Source organism: Mugil cephalus, chromosome 10 (genome assembly GCF_022458985.1).
Source record: "Mugil cephalus isolate CIBA_MC_2020 chromosome 10, CIBA_Mcephalus_1.1, whole genome shotgun sequence".
Taxonomy (NCBI): domain Eukaryota; kingdom Metazoa; phylum Chordata; class Actinopteri; order Mugiliformes; family Mugilidae; genus Mugil; species Mugil cephalus.
Genome location: NC_061779.1, coordinates 24943326 through 24963676, shown reverse-complemented (window position 1 = coordinate 24963676; position 20351 = coordinate 24943326). Strand labels below are relative to the sequence as shown.

At 40.3% G+C, this 20351-nt stretch overlaps 1 protein-coding gene across 1 annotated transcript; it reads right to left on the bottom strand.

Moving 5' to 3' along the window:
* Positions 1 to 4058: 4058 nt before the first annotated feature.
* On the bottom strand, positions 4059 to 14221 carry LOC125014319 (mixed lineage kinase domain-like protein). The gene is given in 11 exon segments (XM_047595286.1): positions 4059 to 5012; positions 5102 to 5242; positions 5429 to 5478; positions 5735 to 5877; positions 6705 to 6789; positions 8534 to 8672; positions 8754 to 8854; positions 9122 to 9299; positions 10231 to 10329; positions 11131 to 11584; positions 14151 to 14221. Coding segments are annotated over 10 exon segments (1434 nt in total). The 5' UTR covers positions 11579 to 11584; positions 14151 to 14221; the 3' UTR covers positions 4059 to 4962.
* Between the last annotated feature and the right edge of the window lie 6130 nt (positions 14222 to 20351).

Below are 20351 nucleotides of genomic sequence, written 5' to 3'. Positions count from 1 at the left end.
CTGCATCATCTGGAAACATTTGAAGAAAATGTACTATCATGCCAGGAAAAACAATGGTAAAAGTGGCCACAGTCTGGTTTGGGGACACGCTTGAGGAGCTGTGTGGGCCCAGGCCCAGGTCAAAAGTCGACCATCATGGCATGGACATCAGGCTGAGAGCCCATTAGGTGAGTTGAAAAAGAAGAAGCCTGGGTTAGCATTTGTCCATTCTAACTATATGGAGTAACGTTGGTCCATTTGTTGTTCTCTTTGTAAACAATTCTTTGCAAGAGGTGGGGGCTCGGAGGAAATGGAGGAGATGGCGACAGAGGCCACCGAGGGGTCGACGTTACGGTTAGAAACCAATTCACCTGTTGACAACATCACCAGTGTTCTAAAAAGGATGGAAGGGATTCAGGCAACATGGAGGCAGCAATTGCAGCTGAGCCAAGAACAGGAGGAACGTTTAGTGAATAGCATAGTGGACTGTAATTCCAGGATGATCGCTGCAGTCATGGAGGGCAACCGCAGCATTCATTGTTTATTTCACCTCCAAGCAGACAGACAGGGAATGGTGATCAGGGACAAGCGAGCTATATCCCTTCTTGTCATCACATGTAAAGATATGTTCAGATTCCAGCACACCACTGTAATGTAGTCATTGTTTACTGTGCAGTAGTTTAGTACTGAAATTTGTAATTTTTGATACATATTTACATAGTGTTTGCTTTTTCATATTCTTAAGTCAAGAGTCTAAGGTTTGTAAATAAATAAAGAGCACTGTTTGTTTTTATTTCTTTTTGAGTACCACTTGTGTCGTGCAGCTTTTTGCAGACTTTAGCAACTACTTACACAGTAAGTGCCGGCTTGCATCTTTTGGATGATATCAATATCTTTCTGCTCACCAAGGACTGTTGTGCATGCTTTACATTATCGGTCGTCTCTTTGCAAAGAAAATGGTAATCACAAACACTGAGACAATTGGACATTTTTTCCTGGCTCTATTGAACAGAAAACTTGTTTATGACACAGGTCTGACAGAGATTAGCTCAAACAGTGCCCTGCGCAGAGGAAAATTTGCTCACATAAACTCTGGTCTGCTCTCTCAGTGCAGCATCACAGACACACTGGCTAACACCAGGAAGATTATAGGCCATTTCAAACATTCTCCCTTGCCCTATTACTGTCTGGAAGATATCCAGATTGATCTCAAGATAGCAGTCAAGGGCCTGCAGAAGGATTTGCAGGTTCGATGGAACCTGTTATTTTGTATTATTATTTTTTTTTTATAGCATCCAATCATTCTCTCAACAGCCTTCAGACGTGTCCTGTCTCGGGAGCAAACCACTGACTAAGGTGTCAGAACCATGAAAAGTACTCTGCCAGAGGCAGTGGAGACTCATTTTACTGAGGGAGAACAGGAGCTATCGCCACTTCAGTGGATCCAAGATAGAAAGACAGGCAAGTACAGTAAATGTACCATTGGAATGATCATTTTTATTTTAATCATGTAAGTATGTGAGAGTGTGTACATGAGAGTTCTCCGCTTCCTCCTCACGGTGAAGCCAGTGATACGCTCTCATAACTTCAGTTTGTCCATGCTAACGGCTGTTGAGTCGAACACACTCACTTTTTTTGTAATGAGTGGAGGGGACAGAAGAGTGAGTGAGTGCGACAAGCTGCAGGAGCAGCGATGTGCAGGGGGTGGTGGTATCGAAAAAAGATTTAAAATAAATATAAAATAATATAAACAATTGTATTGATTGAATTGGGTAGATAGATTTTGCATGTTTTTAAATTATTTAAGATATTTCTTTTTTTTAATTGCATATTTAAATTGATGTTGGCTTTTTATATTTTTAATATAGGCTGCAGAACCCTTAGTTTTTATGGCATTTTCTCACTTTTGATATATTATGTTTTTGCAATAAACTAAACAAGGCCTATTTTTAATTTTGATTGCATGTAAGTTGATGAGCTGATGGACATTTAGTTGCAGGGCCTTGGGCTTTGGTGCACTAACCTCCAGGTGGAGCCTTTACACTTCACACGCTTAAGTAGAGTTAATGCTACACAAGTCTACAGAGCTATAGTGTCGAATCTTCTGAATAACAACTTTGTAAATGTTCAACAGGTCATTTCTGAAAGAGGGGATGTTTGAGGTTCAAACAAGTTACACCAATAGCAAAACGATGTTAACATTTCATCTTTACAGTAATGTGAGCATGTGTTTTTATATATAATTTCCTGAAAACACGTGCGTGAATCATTTCCAGTCCTCATTCATTTTAAAACCAGCCTTCCAAAGGGTCCAATGTGGTGCGAAAATTATTTAGAAGATTTTCCAACTAAAGAAACTCCTATTTGTGATTTGTGCACTAGGGGTCACACTGTTTTGGTAAAAGTTGTGACATAACACTGAACAGCAAAGGGAACATTTTGAAATTGTAATAATTTTTTTTATATATAGGTAATTATGCTACAGTGTTACTGGTCCGACCCCCTTGAGGTCAAATTGGACTGTATGTGGCCCCTGAACTAAAATGAATTTGACACCTGTAGAAGAATAGGAAAGACATCAAACCTGAGAAATAAAACATTTGGAATCATGTTGTATGAAACTATTTTGATGTTGGATAGTATTATTAATATGTTAACCAGCTTCATGAGGTTGTTACCTGAAAAAGTTTCGGTGAACAGGTGAGTCCTTGTCAAACTAGTGCGATGCTGTGGGCCCCTGTTGTTCGGGTCTGGGTTTGTCTGGGTCGGGATGGTCTCGTGGGCTGTGGCACCTCTGGGCGTAGACGGCTCCTAAAGGACGGTGTTTCCTCATTTGGTCCCTCGGTGCTCAGCTGTACTGTATTTTATCTTGAATGGGAGGAGTGTGTGTGTGCGTGCGTGCTTAAATGAGGGCTTAGACCTGAATGGTGGAACTGTTGAGGGAAGAAGACCAAGAAGAGAACCGCTTTGGGCCGAGAAACACAACCAGTGGACAATAGAAATGGAAATCTAGGCTTGTCAGGCATTTCTTTGTGAGACATGGAGAAGGTGGATATAGTATATGATATCTCCATGTGAGGTCCCCATCGTGAAGCTATGAGGATGTGACATTCAGTGTATTTCAAATTCTGCATCACTTTTTCAGAATGGCTACCAGGTTCAACCTTAGTGGGACCATCATTACTTTTCTAATAGGATGACGTCCCATAACACAACTCCAGGCTCTACAAGGGCTGTCTGCCCAATAACTTCATGTGGTGATGAGGAATCAGGTGACCAGAGCTTTACAGCTCCCCAACATAAACCTGAATAAGATGCTATAACCCTCATGAAACTGGTGTATTCAAATCCAAATGTGCAATTTAATATTACAATTTTAATGTCTTTTTAATAGAAAAACTAGTAAAATCATTTTATTCACTTTTTCTTTCTCATGACATAATTCCTTATGTGTTATTTCCTTTTTCCCCCCATGTCTTCAGTGCACTGCAGAAAATAGTAAAAAGTGAAAGACCATTGAACGTGTTGGTGTGTCCATTGTGTGTATATTTTCCACATTTTCTTTCTTCTGAGGATGATCCCAACTGTTAGATACCCCAGTTACAGGTTAAATCAACTTCTCCGTTTATATAGGGCTATGGCTTTGCATCAGCAGAGTATTATCCTGACTGAATTCAATGATAGTGCTACTCAAGCTGAGGGTGGACTAAATACATAAATACTGTTTTGTTTTCTCTGTAGTAGTTTTTTCATTTTATAAATGCAACACACTATATTTTTAATACATAGCATAGAGGTAAAAAATGATATCCAAATATGCAGTGTTATCTTCATTTTAGATGTCAAAGGGGTTTTGTGGCTCCCAGTGTTTTCTTTTCTGTGGGAAATGGTCCAAATGGCTCTTTGAGTGTTGAGGGTTGCCAACCCCTGGACTAGTGTGACCAAAAAGAGCTAGATGTTGAAGCTACCATATAGTAGTTTAAGTGCCGTGAGACAAATTGTACCAAAAGTAAGGGAGATAATTATCAATGAGATTCTTCTGACTTTCAGAGTCGAATTTATTTGCAGGTTCAGCTTAAGCAACGCAACAGCTCAACAATCGATCAGATAACCAAAATCAGATAAAGTCAGGAACTGAATAAGTCAAATCAATCTTAAATCATTGCCAAAAATCAATAACAGTAAACTGATGGAGAAGAATGACTTATGTGCTGTCTGGGTGGAGATAGTAAATGTCCAAATCTGTCCAAAAATCCTTTTAGGGAAGGAAGGGAGCCGGGTGAGCTGCACGGCCGATGCTGCCCTACCCGATTCCAGTCCGTTACTGCTACAGTGAGCTAGTAAAATAAGGACGCCCCCAGTGAATGATGTTCCAGTCCTTTGGAAAGTCACTTAAAATGCTTGCACTGTAATCCAAAATGTCTCCTCGACTCAGTACAAAGTCCAAGAAGTAGAAATTCAAAATGTGAAAGATAATCCAATCTTCAACTGCTAGGCAGGGGCAATACAGAAAGAACTTTTAAAGCCAAAATACCACTGCAGAGGTGTTGGCTTAGTCCACATGCAGCACAGTAACACAGCCCGTAATACACTTCTGCATAATCTTTCATACTCTTAAGTCTAAGACATCTTGCACATCACCATGATTAACCATCATATGAGCATTTCTACCCAATAAGAGTCTCATACTCATAACTTATTAATCCATGCTTTGTATCTTTCCACTGAATATGTCTCAGTCTGCTCCTCATTTCACAATCAATAGTTACATTCCTTCAGCTATTATTCGTCTAATTCATATATGATATTATATTCATATGTTATCTTATTCTCTGAGAATCAACACAATAAATCAATGCTGCTTAAAACCACTCTTTAAAATCTAAGAAACTCAAGTTCTGATTCCACACACAATACATTTACTTCAGGGAGCTGGGATCTCAACTCATTTGACGCAACCAGCAAATGGGCAGTTGATGGCTTTTATTGCTCCTCTAACTGTGCCACCACACTACGCAGCTTATCCACCAACACTGCAACAGAGAAACATGCAGTATAACATATGAGATGTTTTCTTGAGATGTACCTACCTAACATAAAGGTGGACGTGATCGTAATTTACCTCCAGCAGACGGCCTCTCGAAGCTATCATAAGCACGACAGGCGTTGATCAGATCTCCCAGTGCTTTAGGGCAGTCATCGGGCAGTGGCTCTTGGTATTTCTCTTGGCAGACTCGCTGATAGATTTGTTCATTGGTATAATCTGGAAGAAGTGTGAGAATGGATTGGATCATGTAAATAATAAAATCCCCCATAAAAAGCTGCAGTCTACCTTTAAGACTTTTGAATTTGTGATATGAGTCCTGTTTGTTCACAGTCTTGCTGCTCCAAAATAAAACACCTAAGATTCTTGAAAAGGCTTTATTCTGCAAGTTTTGACAGAGCTCACCTTGGAAAGGTTTTTTGCGTGTTGCAACCTCCCACAAGACGATTCCGAAGCTGTGAGGCATCAAGTCAGAGAGGAAACATTTGTTGTTTAATCATACGATTAAATAATTTCATCTTCATTCACTCGTTGGTTCTTACATTTTTAGTAGATTTTACAGAACATATCTGCAGACTACTTGGTTATAGATGACCTGTCTGAAAGAGCAAACCAAGCTCCAAACCATCAGTGTTCAATCCTGAAGATCATTAAAATCATGTACTGGTGACTCTGAGCAGTTGTACAGGGTGAGCCCTTGCTGGTGCTGACCTGTACATCTCGCACTCTTTAATGTATTTGTGGTTGATGTCGCCGAGTGCCTGGGGAGAGGAATAGCACAAGGACTTCATATCCTTGTCCCTCGTCAATTTCTTCAGTGACGTCTCGGTTTTCGCCAGCTCAAATCCTCCCAGCTGGAAATGACAACAACATCAGTGCTGTATCTAAAGCCCAAGCTAAAACAAAGATAACTGAACTTGTTTGAGTTTTCTTGATGGCTTTTCACCAAACATCCATGTAGCTTCTTCACATCTAAATGACTGATGGGGATTTAGGTTTTGATATGTTACATATGTGAGGTGCTCACAGATGCCTTTTCGGGACATAGACAGCATAACCTACACACATAGACTATGGCAATGTGAGATATTTATACTTCACTCGTCAGTCTGGCTCACTCTGTATAAACTTCACCCAAGCAGTAGTCACCGCTATGTCTTTTTTGTTGGTCAGATTAAATGTTCTTCTCCTTCCTGCTTCACTTTCAACAATGGTGGCTGAAATTTTGCTGAAATGTGTTCACCTCAATGTGGTCCATCTTTATTTAACAATCAGTTAATTAAACAACAGTCCCCCCTCTTAACGACAGGTAAGTACCCAGCCATTATGAAAATAGTGGCACCACTTTCTAGTCAATAAATTTCTGGTAGGTTTACCCACAGAGTTTTTCTGTTTAAACCTCAACTTCCCACTAGGCTCTCAGAACCGAAGAAGCTACTTGGATGAGTGGCGAAAGGTCTTCAAGAAATTCTACAAGTCCAGTTGCCTTTAGTCAACGCCTTTTGGACTGCAGATATGGTTGTCAGAAATACTAGGGGGGAAATAGGCTACTACCAAGTGGACCAATCATAGTTCTTGCAGTTACACTGTGCTTCAGGCTAGGGTCTGTGTAGGGTCTGGGTCGAAGCTACAGTGTCAAATTAACAGAGGAGCATAAACTGCACATCGCTGGCTTTGGTACCTTGACTCTGTAGCCTTCTGCCACCAGGAACTTGCTGCTGTTGATGCACCCGTGGACCTCACTTTTTTCTTCTGTTTGATGCAGTCTGAGAGACAACAGTTCTTATTTCTTAGTATTATCTTATCAGTTTAATTTATACCTATTAACACATTTTATTATAAATACAATTACTGTTGGAAAAAATCTATAATCATTATGTTATTTGTGCACTACATTGTGCAATACATATTTTCAAATAAACACATTCTGATATCAGAATCTATAGCATCCACCTCTGTTTGGTCTAAAATCTGTGCTGTTAATAATAATAATGCATTGGTTTTATATAGCGCTTTATCATTCAAAGTCGCTTTACATTCAATGCATTATTCATTCGCTCACACATTCACGCCCTGGAGGTAAACTACCTCAGTAGTCACAGCTGCCCTGGGGCAGGCTGACGGAAATCTGGCTGCCGGTGTGCGCCTATGGCCTCTCCAACCACCAACATCACTCACTCACAATCATACATCAGGGTGCCCACACCTGGGAGCAAGGTGGGTTAAGTGTCTTGCCCAAGGACACAACGGACAGACTAGGGATAGAGCGGAATCAGACCGCCAACCTTTATTGGACAACCACTCTACCTCCCAACCTGCCATCCCGATGTTGGTGAATTATATTGGCAATTTTTTATTTTACTTATTTATCTTTGCCAAAAAATACACACAAGGGACCCTGCTGCTCTTTCGCCTTACACTGAAGTTTGGTGGAATGAGGGCAGCTGGCGATGCACCTGCTTATATACCACCATCGCGTACACGATTGCTGGTGTATAGTACCCATAGAGTCAAGGAGAGGGCTCCGCCTGTGCTAATATAACTAGGGTTACAATATCATAACCTTCGTTCTAACTCACATATCAAAGGTCTTTTTATTGGATTTTACTTCTCTTTTAATTTACCATTGCAGCTCTGCTGGATGTGTGGAGATCGGCAACTGATCTCTGAAGGACAGAGATTTTTGTTCATATTTTTGAAACAAATAAAATGTGTTGTCACACAATCGTTAACAGAAGCGCATTGGCAACAGTGACCGTGCGACTGTGTTTATATACAGCTTGTATAGTGATCTCCAACACTTTTTTAACGATCATGGCAGTGATCTGCATCCGAGGAAAAGAGGAGATATAGCAGCAGATTTCGGGCACTGTGCAGGACAGTGATTCATTTTAATGTCAGCAGCCTTTTGAAAGAGTGAGGGTTTGACTGGTCCATTCTTTAGGTCATCAACAAAGTGCAATGGTATCTGCAATGTATGCGATGACGTATGAAGTAGGAAAAAACAGGCATGCAGCTCTCACAGCGTGAGGTCCGACCTAGGACTTTTGCCGATGTGAAAGCCACCAAAGGCGAGTCGACTCAGGTCTGAAAATGGAAAATGGGATTTTCAATGTGAAAGCGGTATTAAACTGTATTTTAGATATCCAGTCATGGATGGCAGAGAATTTCCTACAGCTCAACCAGGACAAAACAGAGGTTTTAGTCATTGATCCTGAATGCCAGATAGAGAAACTTTTACCAAAACTACAGGATTTTAACTTCTGTAAAGAACCTGGGCACGATTTTTCACTCTGAGCTTAGTTTTATTCCTCATGTAAAAAACATACAACATTCTTGATTTGTCTCTTGTAATGTTTTATGTTTTTATTTGTGAAGCACTTTGTGTTGCATTTTCATGTCTGCATGTAAAGTGCTATATAAAGTATGATTTGATTTGATTCTGTCAGTACCTCTTCACACATTATTTAAATTAGTCTCTAGACAGTCAATTAGTTGCTACAGACTGACCGATAGAGTCCTTGCGCTGCATCCAGACACATGCGAGCTTTCTCTATCCAGGACAGTTTATAGACAGTAGAGTCCAGGACTTCTCGAAGGGTTCCTTTCTCACAGTACTCCATGATGATGAGGAACTGAGGTGTGGATCCTGGAGACAGTCACAATGACATGTTACATTGCTGGAAAGAATACCATGCCCTATGTAACTCACGTGCTGAAGTCCACTCACCGTTCTCATCCTGGACACAGATGCCAAACATTCTTAGGATGTTGGGCGACTCAAAGCGCTTCATGGTGTCGGCTTCTATTTTGAAAATGGATTGCACCTCCCTGCAAACAGACGAGATAGGGTGACAGATTTCATTATGCCTCATACTTAAAGGTTGCAAGAAGAATTCATTCATCAGTCATTGACTTTAAGTCCAACCTCACATCATTTATTTAGTCGTTTTATTGTTACCATAGAAATCTGCATGTTTCTCATTCAGATAATTTAAATACATCAAATCCCATTTGAACTCCTCGTGGCCGAAACACTGACTTATGCCATGAAAATCATTTTACAGTGTTTTAATCATACTGATGTGTAGCACAGACCCTGGGCTGGTGTCCACTGGGTCAGTGTATCTCTTGATGGCCACTGTGAATCCACGATATTCTCCTTTATAGACCACAGAGTTTGGCGTCGTCATGAAGGGCTTTTTTGGATATTCGTACTTCAGCTCCTCTGGTTTAATCATTCGGATGTCCTCGCTAGTGACACTGGGCTTGTTCACTGTAACAAAAATAATAATAAATAAATAAAATAAAGCACAAGGTATTTTTTAGCTGCAATCAGGCAGAGGAAGGATCCATTACAGAGAGATCAAAAACTCCATCCTCCGTTACAGATGGAAATTTACCAATGACGGCTTTAAACCTGTAATGATTAATTAATTAATGGGCAGCAAACACAATATTGACTACACCTTTAACATGTCAGCAGCTTATTCCACCATTTTATATTTAATTCTGCACTCTCTACCAGTGCTGTAGAAATTTGCAGAAACCAAAAGTTGCACATTAAAATATGTAACAAGCACTGATTTTCCTGTGAATGATTTTAAACTTTTGTTTTTGAGTCAGATACCAGCTGGCAAGTTGTTTCAAACAGCAAAATAGCCTTCCCAGCTGTCAGTTAGACTCAGTTTCCTTTAGGTATGTTTTGAATGGGATCACCTCGGCCCAGAGGCTTTTTGGAGCACAGCTGCTTACTGCAGCTAAAGAAATCCATGTCTTTGAGTCTGGACTCAATCTCATGTGGAGACCCTGAGCTGCATTGAGCACCTGGGCTTGATGCCACGGACCACAACATCTGCCTGAATGTAGCACAAGGTCTCTGCATGAGATGGATGGATCAGATGTGTCGGTTCCTTTCTGTCCACTCACTGTCCCACTCCTGTTCAATCCAGAGGACAACATCTCTGTTGATGGGAGAGAGAGCTGGTACCTTCAGAGGTCAGACCTTCTCGCTGGGAGGCATCAGCGCTAACCACCGAGCCACTGTGCCACCCCATGGGTTATGTTTCATATATAATTCTATAGAGGTCATAGATGTGATGTTCACACCTGTACTGCTGGCTGCACCAGGCAGAAAATACTACAAGGTAAATAATTAGGGTTGTTTAAGCTAGTACTATGTACTGTTGAAATGATGGTCTACTCACACGTCTCCACGACCTTAGCCACATTGATTTTGATCTCTTCACAGCTCTTCAGCATGGCGTCCGTTTTCTCTTGCTGAGATTTCATGTACTCCAGGAAACCTGAGGAATAAACAAAAAAAAGACACTTATGACACAGAGAAAGCCAGACTATATACGTATATGACGTACCATGTAACATGGGCTGACAAGGTGTCAGTTTTTGTTGTGAGTGATTCAGCTCTGAGGGGCAGGCAACTAGTTGAGGTTTAAATAGGAACATCTATGGGTGTATATGCTTTACTTGTTTCTGTTAACAACCAGAAACTGGCATGAAGAAGCTTCTCAGATGAGAACCTTAAGTAAATGTTTTACAAACTGGGGTAAAGAGAGTGTTGTCCAGAAGTCTATGTTTGCCTGTTAGTCACTGTAATGCATTTCATGATGCAGTCTGCATTAGGAGATGCCAACATGTCATTTTTTTTGCCAGTTTTTCTAATTTAATTAAATGATTATGTAAAAGATGGCAATTTCATCTTAGAATAATCAGAAATCAATTCCATATTTTTGGGATTTTTTGAATATTTATGTGTAATCTTTTATGCGATCTAATATTTCAGAGGTTCACTGGGTAATTATTGTCCTAAATGTTCACTTACACAGTCAACCTCTATAATACTTATTTATCTATTCAGAGAATAAATTCACTATACTAATAATTGTTTTTTAATCCTTAGATGGGAGAAATAGTTTTCCCACCAAGTTATCATTTTATTTTTTAATTTTGTTAAAAGGTCTGGTTAGCTTTCCACCATGTTCAGTTTTTAACAGAACAAATGTACAATTTAAAATTAATTTAATTCTGCAATGTGATTGTTTCTCTTTAATCCACACAAAGCCACAGTCATAATCAGTTTTCCTCACATTTCTCCAGCTCTTTGTCATCATCTCTACCGTCCGCATCATCTTCTTTTGCCCTGCGGCTCAGTTCAAACACTTTGTACAGAATGTTCCCCTGCTCCACCTGCAGAGCCCCGGACAGGATCTGGAAGGCATCTGTCAGGCGTTCATTCACGCTGCTGAACTCGTCCCCGTGGCTGCTGGAGCTCAGGACCCGCTGCACCCAGTTGGCCAGCGTGTATTTTTTAATGAGCTCCTGTGCTGAGTTCAGGGTGATTGAGAGTTCCCCAAGGGCTTGCTTTACCTCCGCAGAGATTTGGTCCGTCTCCCTCTTTTTGATAGACCTTACCAGCTCATCCGAGGCTTTCACTCAGTCCGAAACACGGCAGCAGCGCTTCTTATTGGCCTTAACATTTTCAGCCAGGGTGTAGATCTGTGAGGCTACGAACAGGATGGGATCTATAAAGTCCATGATTGGCTAGAAAGACAGAGAGGACAGGAAAAAGATGTAAGTCGTGAACCAGAGAAGCAAAAACTGGCATAAATATAACCTATATGTGATCAAGTGAATATCAATCACACAAGACCCAGAATAAACTGGAGAGAGACTGCTACTGAAAAATTGTCACAAACACAGACAAATTGTGACTTCATCATCACCCACAACAATCCAAGTCTATTTGCATACTCACAGCAATCTTAAGGTGACTTAAGCCACACACTAAAGCATTCAAAATGGCTGCACTCTTACTCGGCCTCCCCACTTTAAGGTAGCAGAGAACTCCCCAAAAATAATAGGAAAGTGGCCTGGTCAGGTGATAAGTTGAAACTTGGAAAAAAAAAAAAAAACATACCCACATTGGTATACAAAAGAAACTTTACAACAGATGTTTTTTACACAACATAATATCAAAGTAAATCATATACCGTTTTAAACTGGAAAATAATCCCTCCTCCCAGTTGGGCATTCAGGTGACTGTAATCTGTATTCAGAGATGATCTTAATTTTGTTTTTGAAGGAATAAAATCAATTTTAAAATACCTCTGCACAGCATACCTTTCTTGGCTGGTGTCTCTAAGCAATCAGTCAATCCGTCCCTCACCAACATGAGATATCCACAAACAATTTGTACAACAAAGAAAGAGCTAAGACTTTCTCTGGGGAAATTCACATCAGCGTTTAGGAATAAAGAAATTACAAACCCACACGAAGGGTTGAAACACATAAGAACGTGGTTACCTAATAACAAGAGGATGAGCCGGGTTGGTTCCAAATAGAGGCTGTGGCAAGTTGGGGGTTGTCTCCTTGGTCTGAGTTATTTAGTACAAAATTGTCATTACAGAATGACAACCCTGTTATCGTCGCGAGCACTAAATTCATGTGACATAAACTACATAGAGCAGGCTGTTGGGACTTGCTGTACTATTTAGCAAAAAGCAAGAATAACTTGTATTTTACATTGATTTGATGCTGTAAACTTCTGTTCTTGGTGGCTCCAATTTTATTAAATGATCTCTCCCAGTCTGATTTTTTTTTTCAGTCAAACTTCAATAAAAAATGTTCATTGAAAAAAAAAACAAAAAAACAACAACATTTAAAACAAATAGAGTCTTCCAACTCCACTCCAAACAAAGCCTTGGCTCAGCTACTCTCTCAGGGGACTCAGTGCAGGAAGAAATTCCCATCAACATCTCATATAATAACCTTTAGCAAAATAGTTGGAAACCAGCTTTGTTTGGGCTTTCATCCTAATTTCCAGCTTTTCCAGATTTGCTGATATTAAACATGACATACTACTAACATAATACTTAATCCCAGAAATTGTGATCATCATTTGGAGAAATAGATCACTTGTTTTTCTAAAGTACATACTCCTCCAGTACTAGTAAGGAGTAATGCCATGTCTGTATTTAATGAAGTGGAATAAATGTCTGAGGGGTTAGTTCTAAAAATAGTTGGAAAATTGCATGGCTGGACTCTCTTCGTTGGCTTCTCCCTGTCTTTTGGTTAGTTACCCTGTGTCCACATATGGGCCGGACACCGATTTTCAAAAGTAACAAAGTTGAATCCTTTCCTTTTCTCTGTGGACTGAAGATTGTGTTGATTGTGTTAACAAGATGAGGCCATATACTGAGCTGCTGTTGTGTTGCTGTTATGTTATGTGTCTCTAAGAATCCAATCAAGTAGGCCTGTAATGCTGAGTTTAGCCTGAGTGAGGAAACAGTCTATAATTCATACTGACAGTTCCGCAGATTCTCATGTTTGTATGGGGCCCGTGGCTGTTTCCTTATAATGTGCTCAACCGGACAAAAGGAAGAAAACGTTATAGAACAGGAAGTGAAGCCTTCCTCATGTGTCATGTGTTACTGACTAGAAAGAATGATTCAGATGAACATAATGTGTCCAGATGTTTGCTGACAACTTGCAGAGAACAAATAATTTAATCCTAGTAATGAATCTAATGATTTTGCATTTGTTGCCTAAAACTAATCACAGACAAGACTCTGGATATGATCCCTGGCCTTTGGCATGAGAGACATGTCCTTCATATGATCAACCATGCACCCTGACTAGTATGTAGCGACAACAGAATCATTATTCACTAACTATTCACTAACACCCTAAAAAGTGTACCATATAGAACAAAGTACTGTGCTTGCAGTGATTCCACATTTGTCTGCTTAACTTTAAGTTCATCTCACCCTCAGGGCTTGCCAGTTCAAGCTCTTTGAGCATGTCACTCAAGCAGGTAAACAAGCAGGTAAATACCACAAGCTGAACAAACCTGTCGTCAGTGATAGCATTCATGTTGGAAGGGGTAATTATAGCCCCAGACAAAATAGCCTGTCTTTGTATAAGTGGCACCCTAAGAAATGTTTCTCTTCTGCAAAACTGCAAATCAACATTACAGCATTGTTTGGAATGAAGTTCTGATGTAGATAAATGACCGTGCCTATAGCAAACTCAATCACAGAGTCATTAAGCAGACAGAAGGCCAGGTGGCAGAATACTTTACTCGAGAAGGAATCAAAAGAAAACTTACGTGTTAGAGGGAGTCACTAAAAGCTGCCTGTGTCAACTCAGGTAGGCTGTATGTAGTTTGTGAGCACTGAAATGAAATGAAAGTGGCCTCCATAGACTTGTAGGTCCTCCTTCTGCTGTAGCTTTAACTGATTAAATAGTAGATGTGTTGTGCTGTTGAGCGATCAGGAGACGAAAGTCACGAGCAGGATGATCATATGTCAGTAACCCACATATAATCATGCAGCATCAAGAAACTAGTACCACTACCACACACACAAAAACAAAAAATTCCTGTGAGGTTCTGAAAAAATGTCCCACCTACTGTCATGTCAGCAGATGTCACAGTTTTTACTGACTGTGCTGAACTGAGCAATTCTGAATTACATGAAAGTGTCAGAGCTGAGCTGTCATGTGCAGGTGCAGTAGGGTTTCCAGCTGCAGCTTCATGTGTAAGTTCAACGATGTGATGTTTGACAACTGATACTTTATGGCCCCCATTTAGAGAGTAAAATTCATGATTTCTCAAGGACCACTCTGAACCACATTAGTAGAACATTTGTGCACATTTTCTTTGCCTGTTGAGGCTCTGATCTGAGCTATGTGACCACAAGTGGCCATCTTTAGGTGGCATTAACATGAGTCTAGAAATCTGTCTCCTGATCTGATCTCAGTTCCTAATCTGTATGGTAATAAACCCGGCATTATCTGTGGTGCATTAGATTATTTTAACAACCGCTGTCCCTAATGGATCTCTACCAATGCTCCAGAACCGAGAACAGGTCATGTGTCATGACCCACGTTATGTTATTATTTATTGATCTCTGCCCTGACGTTAGTTAGACATGCACACCATAATCTGTGGAAGTTCACATTTGCACCATCCTTTCCAGTAATGAAGGTAAATAAAGAGTTAACGAGGAAATACACAGGTGCACCCCTGTAGAATAAAGGCGTTCTCTAATGTGACATAGGATGCTTTCGTTCACACTACCACAACCACCTCCAAAAGTGGTTAGTGATTAGAATCATGTCCTGGGGGTGTTCAGACCCGTCTTTTACGTGAGCCTGGAAATAAATGCCTGTCTAATGTTGCCTTTTTAGCATTTCATAATTAAAGGGTTTGTTTTGCCATTGTTTAATGATGCTGTGTAGGCTAAAGCTGAGGTGACTTGTTGCCCTCTATGGGTTTGCATTTGTGTGTGTTTGGCTGTCTAGAAAGGCACAAGTGGATAGGGTTTCCAGAAAGTGTGTTTTCTGACACAGTCACATAAAAAGGTTTTTGAACACTCACTTGATTGCTTTGTTCATGGCTGTATGTTAAAAATCCATATCTCTTTACTGAAGTGTAGCTTAATCAGTTCTACCAATGACACAAATGCACCACACAGACACATATAGTCCAAATTACAGTCCGTAATCCGTTTTAGCTCATTGTAGTGGTGAAGCAACAGTACATATTGGACCTAGCCACCCAACAATGGTTAATATCTGATGCAGCACTCTCACAAGTCTGTAGTCAGCCATTGCTGTTGTTGTTGTTGTTATGAGATGTCGGGGGCTAGAGGGTCAAGGCGATGACATTATCAAGTTCATATCAGGTGTCCACATGAATATGCATAGGCTCCATATTTGTGTTTTTCACCCTGAGACCTGGATTCAAAAGGGTGAGGTTCCAGACACTCCTAAGGCCACAAATCCATTGTGAAACCGCTAGATCTTCCTGTGACTATAACCACACCTTTTTGAATCCAGGTCCCAGGGTGAAAAAGAAAAATACGGAGCCTGTGCAGTTCCTTTTTTTCCATTCGATGATGTCATCGTCCCACTCTTGCCCTTCGCCCCTCACCCCGACCCCCCTGCTCCACAGCAATGAGCTAAAAAGGAATAGCATGAAGTATGTTTTATGCTAATTTGGACCATACATTTCTGTGTGGTGCGCATGCTCCACCTCTTTTTCTTTTTTTGTCTGATGTCTCTAGCAGAAACCAGGCATAGGCCTGGGACATGTACTACAGCCTTTCTACAACTAGATGTGGATCGACATTTATGGAGAAATACTCCACACGATGCCAAGGAAAACCGAATCGTGTTTGTATGTGTGGACGTGCAATAAATGTGCACGACTTATGCAATTTCATATTTCTGTAAATGTGGCCCTAGTCTAAAGGCTCATTTATAGCATATAGCAATTGTTCTAAAATGGGGTCCCCAGACCCCTGGGAGTCCATGAGCCATAACTTGGGGGTCCCCAAAATAATTTGCAATAAATTTTTAAAGTTATGCCGCATCATTAAAAAAGTGGATAATTACATGTGGGGACCAATAAAATAAACAAATTAAACCAATTACACCCTCCTACATTAGCTTTGGGTCAATAAAAAATCTGATATGACTGTGACACTAGTTAAACCTGTCACGTGTCACTTTACTCATGAGGCTTTTGCTGCACAGCTCATGCTTGAGTTTGGATTTATTGAGATTGAAATTGATTCCAAAAAGTTTGAGAACCCCTGGTATATAGTATAGTAAACTACAGACAGCCTATGCCAGTGCAAACCATTTATCCTTGTGTGCTCATCAGTTTGGATCTCTCTGTAACAACACCACTTAAGCAATAATCCGTGCTGGGTCTTTTTATTGTGTCAGGTTAATTTTTGTTTCTCCTTTACTTTCAACAATGGCGACTGACCCTTTTGCTAAAATTTCACAGAACATGCTCTTGGTACGTGTTTCCATTGAAAGGTGTTTTGTGAATGAGCTGTAATTCTCATAAAGCCTCCTCTTGCGATATCCCATAATTCTCCAAAACTCTCATTACGCAAAACTTCATTTTGAGGAAGGTGGACTTCAAATGAACTGGTCACATGACCCCTGTGTGATCTCCAGGGATGTGGAAATACAAGTGTTTCCATGCACTTTTGCAGTACACTTTTCTATATATACATCTGAAAAACCACATCATGGGGCTTGGTTTCCATTACCAGTTTTTTATTGTTTGGTAGGCGGGGTGCACGCTGGAGAGGTTTCTGTCACAGGGCCATTGACACGTCATTTTCTACAAAATGTTTTACAGGATGAAGGACAATAATTAGCAGCGCATCCACACATTGCAGAGGCTCAAGGCCATTGAGATTTATGATGATGTGAAGGAAGCTTCGTAGAAACTCAACAAGATACTGCTCTCAGCTGTTGAACTGATCACAAAATACTCAGAGGCACACAAGTTGAATCAGACTACAAAGTAGAGTTTGACAACCTGAACCAAGTCTCACTGATGCCTTTGTGGCTCTATCATGGCTCTGCGTGGTGACCAGGAGAAGAGACTGGCTCAGCAGCAGAACAAAATGTCACTTCTAGAGATCTGGCTGACTGAGCAGGAGGATACTGCAAACACCAGATTCACACTTAGCGAATGAAAGCAAAGCATTCTATTGTACTTTGCAATAATGAAGAGAAGTGTGCACGTTTACCACAATGCCTCCATGGCGCTCAGTGGCGCACACTGACGCCCGGTGATTGCTTGTCACGATCTCTCCAGTGGCACTGATGCTCTGTGACCACCAGGTTGGATCCCTCCTGTGGCACTTACACATTGGCTCAATCCTCTCACTGTCACTGTCACTGTCTCACTGTGCCTTCGCGGCAATGACAGAGTCTGGTACCCTTTCCACAGTTGACAAAGTTTATCAAGTTTATCTTTATTTATCGAGTTGAATTTAGAGTAAAAAATAATGATTAAAAAGACAAAACAAAAAAACATTCAAGTGACATTAAAGCATCAACCTGGGAAGGGAAAGATGTCGTTCCCTTTATCCCAAAGGACACTTAAATCAAAAAAAAAAAAAAATATGAACAAAATTACAAATGAAAAAAAATGAAAATGCAATTACGTACTATATCTTAAGTAATCCTTTAATGTGTGGAAGTGAAGATACCAGTGATCAGTAATTCATACAAAGAAAGAATGGTTTGCATTTTGTTCTCCTTATTGTGCACAAAGTTTAGGCTATTATTATCTCCTGCTTGATGGATTTAGTGGACACAGATGGCTTAGTTGTAAGAGGAGACACTGACTAGGTGTTTAGCGTCATAAAACCTTTCTGGCAAAAAAGTTTCTGGCAGGGAGATCCAGAGGGTGGGAGCAGCAGCTGAAAAGGCTCTGTCCTCCCAGGTATAAGAGACGAATATTTTCCAGTTGTATCTTTGAGATTCTCTTTGTAACTTTGTGTGTTGAGATGTTGTAATAATCTCATATTGTATACAATATACTGTAATACTTTAACTCTTTCAGTTTTGTGTGATTATTTATGCGTCTAGAGTGCAATCTTTTTGACAATATTACAATATAAATGTTGTAGAAACAAAAGCATCCCTGGATAAATCGAGCAAGGAAGACTAAGACAACGAAACTGTATGCCCCTACTTCTTTTCTTCCTTAACTGTAGAAAATCAAAGATCTTTGTATCATGATCCTGATTCTGTGTCTTTTTTCATGATCATGTTTTGAGTTTCTTGTTTTATTTTGTTAAGTTCATTGGTTTCCTGTTTTGCGTTTCTCCCTTTGTTCTCTTCTCTTGATCGCCAGGGATGATGGCTCACACAAGAGAGCCATCATCCCTGGCTCTCTTGTGTGTATATACAGACCACCCTTTCCCTTTTTCTTTGTTGTGTTGTTTTAGTCACCTGGTCTTCATTACATTGTTTTGTCATTTTACCATTTTTGGCATCTTGCCACCTATGAAGTGTTTGTCTGATTTTGTTACCATTAAATACCTTTTGTTAGAACACTGGCCTCATCTCTTGGAGCCTTGTTCTTGGGTCCTACCATTCAACCTACCCTTCCTGACAGAATGACACAACCTGTGTGGACCCAGTTGACATTGTTCTGTTTGACAAGGTGGACTAAAATCGGTGAGTTCTTTCTTGTCTAAAACAAATGCTGTCCTATATACTGTGGCTCAGGCCTGAGTTGCATCTATTTGAAGGTACTCACTTAGCCATGAGGACCCTGACAAGGAGGCGTTGCCCTCATGGATGCCATAGTGGCAGGCTGCCAGCCTCTGGCGCCACCGGCCAGCCACCCCCCAGCGACCTCTTCCAGCACCCAGGATTGTCTCTGCTCTGGCCCCTCTCCCTGCTCCAAGGATTGTTTTTTTTATGTAATGTTGGTGTCAACAGTACGCTTTAAGAATGCTTTAAATATGGTTTGTAACCTCAAGGTTTTATCTAAATTAGCAAATGTAAAGTTTAACATTCTGAATTGTAACAATGCATTTAATTTTTTTGGTGGTTGTAATGGGTGCCCTGAATTACATTTTTTTTTTAATCTTATTGTCTTCACTGATGCAGTGATCTTCAGTTTGCTGGTCTGCAGTGTGCATTTTGCACTCTACAAGCAGAGGTCTCTTCTGAACACCTCTGTGAAACTTTTTTTTTTCTGTCTTCTGTCCTTTTCAGAAACATTTGTTGCATGTTATTGCCAACACATAAAACATAGCCACGGATGCCACAATCATTGTCCATTTTGTGACTACAGAGTACTTTCATTAAGTACAGCCTTCAGGAAACATCTTCAACAAGTTCATGGTAAGTGCAATTCTCAAATGTTTTTAGTCGTAATCATTCATCTTCCAAGTTCTTTCAAGCCATTTCTAATCTGAGATGGTATATCCTGCACACTCATAACATTCCCACAGCACCAATGATGTACCTGTTTTGCTAATTCTTGTAATGAAATCCACAAGGACATCAGTAACGTAAGGACTGTGAAGCTACACCTCGCCATAAATGTATGAATACTGCATAATCTGGCAGTCCAGGGAAAGGGTGTGTACATTTGGGAAGAACAAAACATTCTGATCCACATGTGTCCTCAGTGTCAGTGAAAAGAGAATCACTCCAGCAAATGTAGTGGGAAGTTCTCTCCACTTCATGGACAGAGCAATGCCAGAGGTTGTACACAGCAGCAAATGAAGGAACATAATCCATCTACCCCATTATTTTAGTGGCTAGATGGTGGTATGTATGTAAGAAAAAAAACAAAAAAAAAACAAAAAACAAAACATAACGGCCGCAGTATTTTCTCCGTATATGCAAACATTTGTCATGTGTGTTATATATTTCAACTATATTTCAACTCAACTTAAATCATCAATTCAAGCAAAGTACAAGGTATCAAAACCAATACTTTAGATCTAACCTCACCAAGTTCGAACCTGAT